This window comes from Saprolegnia diclina (genome assembly GCF_000281045.1).
Source record: "Saprolegnia diclina VS20 unplaced genomic scaffold supercont1.4, whole genome shotgun sequence".
Lineage (NCBI taxonomy): Eukaryota > Oomycota > Saprolegniomycetes > Saprolegniales > Saprolegniaceae > Saprolegnia > Saprolegnia diclina.
The window spans coordinates 179720-187577 of NW_008246071.1; the positions used below are offsets into that span (position 1 = coordinate 179720).

Consider the following 7858-nt stretch of genomic DNA (forward strand, 5'->3'; position numbering starts at 1 on the left):
AGATCGGCTCGGCAAAGTCGGAAGTCCGTTTCAGCCGCCATGAGCACGAATCGGCTCGTCGCCAAGGAGACCGAGCAGCTATATGCAGCGGCGCTCGCCGGCGACACGGCCCGCGTGCAAGAGCTTTTATCGGAGAAGACGGCCGACGTCAACTTTCACCAGCGCAACCACGTACCAAGTCGATGCTTGCTGGCGATGGGCTCACGCCTCACGTAGTATGGCTCGACGCCAATGATTGCAGCCATCATTGGCGGCCACGTCGAGACTGTCCGCGCACTTCTGGATGGCGGCGCCGACGTTGCGGCGCTGCGCACACCCGTGCGCTGAGGCATGTCGACGTTCGTGCATCATGGCTGGCTCTGTAGGACGCCAATAGCCCGCTCCACGAAGCGTGCTTTCAACGCAACCCCGCGATCGTGCGCTTGCTCATCGAGCACAAGGACCAGTTCCAAGACGACCTCCACGACGCCAACGACAAGAACGCGCCGCGCTGGTCCATGGTCGACGCTGTCAACCAGTTTGGCAACGTGCCATTGCACGCAGCAGCCATGGCGGGCTCTGTCGAGTGCGTCGAAGCGCTTCTCGAGGCCGGCGCGCTCGTGGACGCAAGCAACAACGTACGGGCCGAGCATGTACAATGCGTGACGATGTTTCGTGTAGCAACACTCGACGCCGCTCCACCACGCGTGCTACTGTGGGTCACCCAACGAAAAGGTGGTCGAGCTGTTGGTGCGCGCCAAGGCGGATGTCAACCTCCCCGACAAGGTCGTCTTGACAACTCTCGTAGAAACGAGTCTCAGGATCTGCGTAGAACCACGCGACACCGCTCATCGTCGCCGCCAAGAAGAACCAAGTGGGTGCCATCTCCGTGCTCTTGGAGGCCGGCGCCGACCCGGGTGCCGTCGATGACGTAATCGAGTCATTTTCTACAAGCCAGTGATGCTAATCCGATGCTAGTCGGGGCGTAACGCGCACGCATCTGCGGTACTTCGCGGCAACCTGGAGTGCGCGGCTCTACTCAAGGACCTCGCTCCCATCGACCCGGACGTTCGCCCGCTGGACCCTGACGCCGTGCGCCGTCCGTCCCTGACAGCGTCCATGTACGCCGAGCACATGTACCATCACCAAGAGTGAGATTGTGCTTAAGCCGCGTCGTCGTCGTCGGCGAAGGCGAGCTTGACACCGCGGCTGCCCTTGCGTCTAATCGAACGAAACTTTGCACGTATGTTGATGCAGACGGCGCATACCTCGCGCCCATGGGAAGCGCCGCCTTGCGCTTGAGCGGGTTGGGCGCAGACGACGTCGAGCTCGTGATGGCTGGCGCCGTGGTGAAGCTGAGGGGTACCGAGGCGGTCGTCGGCTGCAGCGAGGCCGACCGTCGCATCCGACGAAGACGAGCATCCTAGTGGTCTCTTTTGTTGTGCAAGGAATAGCACAGCAGTCGTACCTCGGCGCTCTCGGTGCGAAGGCCATGCAGGTCGGCGAGCAGTGCATAGGCTGCTTCCGGTAGGACTTGCCCAGCGTCCAAGATGAATTGGCCTACGCAGCCCAGATAGCGTAACACTGCTGGGATGTTTATACCTCGGCGAAGCAAGGATGGGCCAAAGAGGTACGTGACGTTGACACAAGCGCTGCCATTGTCTTCGACACTCAAGCTCACATTCGCCGCCGACTCGAGCGCCGTCTACGCTTGTTGCTCCAGCTCAGCAACGTACCAAAGCAAGTACCTTGAAAGGCGCAGCAAACATGCCGAGATCGCCATTGACGCCCAGCTCTTGCATCTATTCCATGCGATGAGCCATGGCATCAACGCGCTTGCAACATGGGCTTGAAGCTCGGTCGCCAGAAGCTGCTTCTCAAAGCACTTGGTCGCGCCGTCGACGCCGACGCAGACCGTAAGCGTAATGGCTACCGGACTGCTCGTGGACGGCCGCAGCCAGACGAGCCATCGCAATGGCACGGATGTGCTAAACGAATAGGTATCGCGCTCGCCGAAGACGTGCGCAACGAACGCGTCCATCCTAAAATAGAGCGCACTTTGGACAAATCCTAATTTCACTGGCCTGTCGTCCTCGGGGTACGTCAGGATGGCCGTAATGGACGCGTCCAGCGGCACTAATGCCCGTAGGAACCTGCCACGTAATGATGATATTCGCGTCTCGTGCGCCCTCTTGGCGCTGCGTCTACAGCTTCCCAGGCCGAGGCCAAGGTCCGGCGCTTCTCGCCCACTTCAATTCGGCGTGCGCCATTTTTACCGACCACACAACCTCCCACACTTTATATACCAGGCACAGCTCGCGGACGACCCACATGCGGCACACCTTGCACCTCGCACCTCGCGCCTCGCGGTCAGTATCAAGCGTATGGGTGCTTTATGCACAGCAGCACGCGGGCGCTGGCCGTGGGCGGCAATGTGAATGCGCTGGGTATATTAATTGTGGGAGGTAGTTGTTCGAATGGAAATGGCATAGAAAAACCAAGTCGCCAGATTGCTGTCGGCAGTGAACGATTTGCGCTGAACCATGGTGCAGCATGCCGCCGCCTCGACTTCGACGCCCCGCGCGGGCATGTCGCCGGGCGACTTTATGTTTGGCATGGTGCTGGGCCAAGGCTCGTTCGCCAAGGTCTACCACGCGCAGTTCAAGCGCACGAGCGCCAACTTTGCCATCAAGGTCATGGACCAAGAGTTCATCAAGCGCCACAAGAAGGTGCCCTTTGTCGTCATGGAGCGCCAGGTCATGTCCAAGCTCGCGCACCCCAACATCGTCAAGTTCTATTGCAGCTTCAAGGTTCGCGATCGCTCGCCTTGCCTGCAAGCTCATGTTTGCTAGGACGACGACAGCTTGTACATGGTCATGGAACTCTGCCGTGGCGGCGAGCTCTTGCACTTTATCTGGTACCACTCCGACGACAACCATGGAGCTCACGTCTTGGGCGAGTAGCAAGGAGCGCGACCAGTACCGCAAGCAAGGCATCCAGGACCAAGCTTGCTCGGCGTCTGTCACGCAGTTTTACATGGCGCAGCTCGTGTGCGCGCTCGAGTACATGCACTCGAACGTACTACGCCATCGTCTCAGTCGGTTCTCACGCATCTTTTGAGCAGAATGTCATCCACCGCGATCTCAAACCCGACAACATCCTCCTCACGTACATCGCATGACGACCGTATCGACGCTCATGAATCACAATGCAATAGCGAGCAAGGGCAGCTCAAGGTGACCGACTTTGGCACAGCCACCGTACGTTCCTCTGTGCACCCGAGAAGCCACCGTCTCATGCTCGACCTCCTCTAGACGGGTGACAACCAAGATGAAAACAACAATTTTTGCGGCACGGCCGAGTACCTCTCGCCCGAGGTGCTCAATGACCTGCCCGCGTGCGTCGGCAGCGACCTCTGGGCGCTTGGCTGCATCATCTTCCAAGTACGAAACCCCTTTCTTAGTCAATGACAATATTCTCCACTTGTAGATGTTTGCGGGGCGCCCGCCATTCCGCGGCGAGAATGACTACTTTACGTTTCAAGACATTTTGACCCACGACAGCGACACAATGGAGTTCCCTGCAACATTCCCGGAACCTGCGCGGGACCTGGTGCGCAAGCTCCTCGTGCGCGACCTCAGTATGCGCCTGACCGAGTACGCGACGATCAAGGCGCACCCGTTCTTTGACGGCATCGAGTGGGAAGCAGTCGCTACGACCCGCAGCCCCGTGACACCGGACGTCGCGACGCTCCCGACACCTACGATCGTATATATAACTCCTTTTGGTCTATTGCAGCTGCACAACTGAACGGTGTAGGACGGCGCAGCCCCCAACTGGTCGATCGCCGGAGCCTTTACGGACATGGCGAGCCCGTTTGCCGAGTCGGACTTTCCGCTGCCCGTCGCAACACGCTCGTACGCTTTGGACAGTCTGTCGCAATGACAAGAGAGATGTGTGTAGCTCCAACCACAACAGCTCGCTGCGCAACAGTGCGACGACCGCTCACAGCGGTCTCCTCGACAACAACGAGTCGGTGCTCTTCCAGTCCGAAGTGAAATTGCACGCAGCCATGTTCATGAAGAAGCCGCGAGACCTTCTCTTCACGTCCAAAGGCCGCCTCATCCTCATCGACGCCAAGACCAACACGCACGACATCTTCCATTGGGACGTGCGCTACATGCGCGTCGTGCCCAAGGGCGACTCGACGTTTGAGATTCGCACGGTGCGACATGACAATGTTGTCTTCACTCTAATAGCCGTGTAGACGTCGTCGTCGTTCAAGATCACCGACCCGACGCATGGGTCCCACCACTGGGTGCAAGTGCTCACAGGCTTCACCAAGCGATAGAAGAAGAATGTTGCTGTTTGTGTATATCAATCAAAATCGGTTAAAACTTGGCGCCCGGCGTGTACGTGACGTGATGCGGCATCGTCACCCGCACAAAGTCTTTTTGGTTCATCGCCTTTTTGCCGCGCGAAATGTGCGCCATCGTCGTCGACGCGACGCCGTCCAAGTCCTCGTACGGGTTCTTATCGCGCGCCTTGCGTCCCTTCTTGCCGTGCTTCTTGAGCCTACACATACATCGATGCTTACTTCTGCGAAGAAGACGCCCATCTCAGTACCGCTTGGAGGCCGCCGTCTTGTTCTCAATGCCGACAGGGTCAAAGCCCGGCGCCTTGGTCGCGTCGTCGCCTTCCTCGTCCGAGAGCGGCTCGAGGAGCGCGACAGTGTCCTCGGACGCCGCAAACTTCTTGGCCAGCTCCATCACATCGAACGCCGGCTCGCGCGGCGACGTGCCAGGCGGTGGGTGGCAGTAGAGGAGCCGACCGATGACGTAATCGCGCAAGAGCACACGAGCGGCGCGGGACTGATCCGGACCGCCTTTGCCCGCGGTCGCAAAGCCACGGGCGCGCGCGTAGACATCGAGGAGCGTGTACACATCGACGGGATCCAAGTACTTGCCCGAGTTGGGGAACGGGATCTTGATACCATAGGTCGACTCGAAGACGAGGCGGGGAATGCGGCGCGCCACGAGCTCGCACGGGGCTATACCACAATCAGAACCGACTCCAAGTGCGATAAGATCACATACGAACGTGGTCGCGGAGCTGCGAGATGGGGAGGACGCCGCAGCAAAGCATTTCGGCCTTCGAGTTGACAAACGACGGGAAGACGAGACCCGGGCAATCGCAGAGCATGATCTTGTCCGAGAGGATCATCGTCTAGAAAGTTAAGGATTGAGCGTCGAGAGGAGGTATGGAGGACGAAGAACCTGAAAGTGCTTGGTCTTGCCGGGCGTCGCGCCAACGGCGACACGCTGCGTGTGGTGCGAGTAGTTGGACGCACCGAGGAGCGCGTTGATGGCCGAACTCTTGCCGACGTTGGGGAAGCCCACCATACCAAACTTGACGAGGCCCTTGTCGTCCGCACGGAGACCCACGCGCTGGACGACCTTGTCGGCGCGACCCGAGAGATACTCGAGGAGCTCTTCGCGGGTCAAGACGACACAGTCTTCGCGCTCGACAGGCGCAGTCTGCTTGGGCGCCTCGACCACAACCGGCGCCGGCTTCGTCTCTTCTTCGTCTTCGTCCTCATCGTCGCTGTCGTCGTCGTCTTCGAAGTCGCCTTCGTCGTCCGAGAGCGAAAAGTCCTTGCTGGCCTTGTACTCGGCGTCGAGCTTCTCCTGCGCTTCCTTGGCCGAGAAGAAGACAAAGTCAATCGCGTTGGCCTTGAAATAATCGGCCCAAATGACACTACGCAGGTTCACTATGAGTGCTTTTGCAAGAGACAGAAGGCGACGTACCGCTGTTCCGGTGTGAGGTAGTCGGACTTGTTGATGATGAGCATGCAGTCCTTGGCGCTGTCGACTTCGTTGACGTAGCGCTCGAGGTCGACCGAGCTAAAAGAAGTCATCTTGAGTTGTCGCCCGACAAAAAAGTGCTGACGTACCGGTAGAAGAGCGGGTTGCGCGCATCGACGATCTGGACGACAATGTCACTGCGCTCAATGACGCGCCAGAGCTGGCGCCACACTTCGAGGTTCTTCTCGAACGGCGTCACGTCACGCTCCTCGGAGGCCGCCTCGAGCCTACAAACACGCTATGTCAGGATGCGACAGCGCCACTAATTAAGTACATGGCAATGTCGCGACGCCAGTTCAAGAACGACTCGCGCTCGCGCATGTTGAGCTCCGCGGCCGTCGTCTTCGCGTCCCAGCTCGGGCGGCGCGGGATCTTCATCTCGGAAAAGTCCATCTCGGGCACCTTGTCCAAGTCCCTAATACAATATGCGTGAGTCGCTGCGAGCGACGACTGCAGACGCGTACACTTTGGCAAAAGTCGCAAGACCGTTGGCTTCGAGGACCATGACGCGCTCCTTCTCGGCGACGAACTCGCGGTTGGCCATCGTGGCGTTGGCCAAGAAATCGTCCTACGCAGCGTGAGCGGATCGTGCCATGCAGCAGCCACGCACGTACCAGCGACGAGCCTTCGAGGTACGACGCGAGAGCCACCGTCGAGTCCCCGCCGTCCGTGGCAGACACGTGCTTGCCGGCGCTACAGGAGATGGATGAGATGCATGCGTAGAGAGCAAGCAGATTGTCTACCTCGACTGGAGCTCTTTGGCCTTCTTGACGTTCGTCTTCATGAGCGCCTTGCCCAAACTTGTCCCGGCCTTCTTGCTGCGACCCATGGTGTAGCTCGAATTAGATTGCTTTCTGCTTGAACTGCTTCCGCGACCAATGCCATGAATTCCGGATAACGTTCCGGATATTGTGTGTCAAAATGGCCGTCTTGGGCAAGAGTGTTGGTGCTGCAAGCGCAACGAACGTTCCATTGCTTAACGCGCGACGAGGGGAACCGGTTGATGCGCGACGGCTCGAATACATTAGCAGGACCTTCAAGACACACTCGTCAATGGCTCGCAGAATGGGCGATTTGGCTTGGGCCCTAGGTGCACAAATACACTGCTCAGTGTGGCATGAAACTCAGATCTTACCATCTCAAGCGTTGAATTGCTCGAGCACTTGGTTGAAACGACACATTCCTCCAACACTGCACAGCTCGAAGCCCAAGCGACAACGTCTCATCTTTATGTTTGTTTGCATATATCTGTAAACGGAATCGAATGTAGTTTCATGTGCAGGCGAAGGCTATTGCTACTCGGCCACCTCTTGGAGAAGGGCGAGAACATCCTGGCGAACGGCCTCGGCGCAGTCGATCTGAGGGTAGTGCTTGGCGTTCTTGTACATTGAGATGCGCTTCCACGAGCTCTGGACCGTGTCGTAAATGAACTGGGCTTCGGCGGCCGGCGATGCAAAGTCGGGGTCCAAAGATCCCATGCCGATCACGAGCGGGAGATTGAAGCTGGACATGGCGTTGCCAGCGTTGGCCTTGGACGCTTGAATAAGCTTCACGAGCGCATTGAGACGACCCGGCTGGTTCAAATTGGCTCCCAAAAAGGCCTTGTAGTCGTCAAAGTCGGCTGGAGGTGTCTGAAAGAGGCTCTTCCAGTAGGTCGTCCACATGCTTGCGCCGTACAGTCGAGGAAACATGGCCGGCGCAATCATCTTGAACAGCTTCGGGCCGCACCCTGGCGGGTCCCGCGCGAATGGTCCCAAAATGACGACACCTGCGAGCTTGCTTGCCACGGGGGACGAGGCCAAGAGCATCGTGCACGCTGCCGTAAAGCTGTTGGCGACGACGACGACTTTGGTTTCGGGAAGGCGCCGGAGAAAAGCAACCATGTCGGCCGTCACGTCTTCGACCGTGTAGGACGCAAAGTTGGCCGACGAGTCGCCGGACCCGCGCAAATCGATCGTGTAGACCGTGTAGCCGTCGGCCACGAGCAGCGGGGCGACGACGCGGTAGCTGTGACG

At 58.7% G+C, this 7858-nt stretch overlaps 5 protein-coding genes across 6 annotated transcripts in view; 2 read left to right on the plus strand and 3 right to left on the minus strand.

The window, feature by feature from the left end:
* Positions 1-39: 39 nt before the first annotated feature.
* SDRG_01767 (hypothetical protein) lies at positions 40-1134 on the plus strand (the record flags this gene model as incomplete). The annotated part of the gene is made up of 6 exons (XM_008607313.1): positions 40-171; positions 217-318; positions 366-617; positions 661-765; positions 812-910; positions 958-1134. 6 exons carry the CDS (start codon positions 40-42, stop codon positions 1132-1134), a joined length of 867 nt encoding a protein of 288 aa, XP_008605535.1.
* An 8-nt stretch (positions 1135-1142) lies between these two features.
* SDRG_01768 (hypothetical protein) lies at positions 1143-2020 on the minus strand (the record flags this gene model as incomplete). Its single annotated transcript, XM_008607314.1, has 6 exons — positions 1143-1200; positions 1248-1402; positions 1448-1539; positions 1582-1684; positions 1728-1781; positions 1823-2020. The coding sequence occupies 6 exons, from the start codon at positions 2018-2020 to the stop codon at positions 1143-1145; spliced, it is 660 nt and encodes a 219-aa protein (XP_008605536.1).
* A 463-nt stretch (positions 2021-2483) lies between these two features.
* SDRG_01769 lies at positions 2484-4381 on the plus strand. 2 transcript variants are annotated; one of them, XM_008607315.1, is made up of 10 exons: positions 2484-2789; positions 2832-2896; positions 2943-3057; positions 3104-3147; positions 3197-3239; positions 3294-3422; positions 3469-3747; positions 3799-3896; positions 3943-4204; positions 4247-4381. In XM_008607315.1, the coding sequence occupies exons 1-10, from the start codon at positions 2523-2525 to the stop codon at positions 4328-4330; spliced, it is 1386 nt and encodes a 461-aa protein (XP_008605537.1). In that variant the 5' UTR covers positions 2484-2522; the 3' UTR covers positions 4331-4381. The 2 variants fall into 2 exon arrangements, with proteins under 2 accessions (XP_008605537.1, XP_008605538.1); XM_008607316.1 differs by having other exon boundaries at positions 3799-4204.
* On the minus strand, positions 4371-6672 carry SDRG_01770 (hypothetical protein; the record flags this gene model as incomplete). The annotated part of the gene is made up of 10 exons (XM_008607317.1): positions 4371-4554; positions 4606-5029; positions 5076-5205; positions 5256-5736; positions 5787-5882; positions 5933-6070; positions 6118-6258; positions 6308-6411; positions 6458-6536; positions 6587-6672. 10 exons carry the CDS (start codon positions 6670-6672, stop codon positions 4371-4373), a joined length of 1863 nt encoding a protein of 620 aa, XP_008605539.1.
* Positions 6673-7049: 377 nt separating this feature from the next.
* The window catches only part of SDRG_01771 (hypothetical protein), a gene marked incomplete at its 5' end in the record, with an annotated part of 2394 nt that continues 1585 nt past the window's right edge, over positions 7050-7858 (minus strand). The window contains one exon of the mRNA XM_008607318.1: positions 7050-7850. Within this exon, the coding sequence (XP_008605540.1) occupies positions 7139-7850 (712 nt within the window). The 3' untranslated portion in view covers positions 7050-7138. The remainder of the gene's footprint in view (positions 7851-7858) is intronic.

Bases quoted from the DNA above. Each gene is read 5' to 3' on its own strand.
- SDRG_01769 (XM_008607315.1), top strand. From the start codon at position 2,523: ATGGTGCAGCATGCCGCCGCCTCGACTTCGACGCCCCGCGCGGGCATG. The intron at 2,897-2,942 runs GTACCACTCCGA...TTGGGCGAGTAG, and splicing joins GAGCTCTTGCACTTTATCTG to CAAGGAGCGCGACCAGTACC. The intron at 3,897-3,942 runs GTACGCTTTGGA...AGATGTGTGTAG, and splicing joins CTGCCCGTCGCAACACGCTC to CTCCAACCACAACAGCTCGC.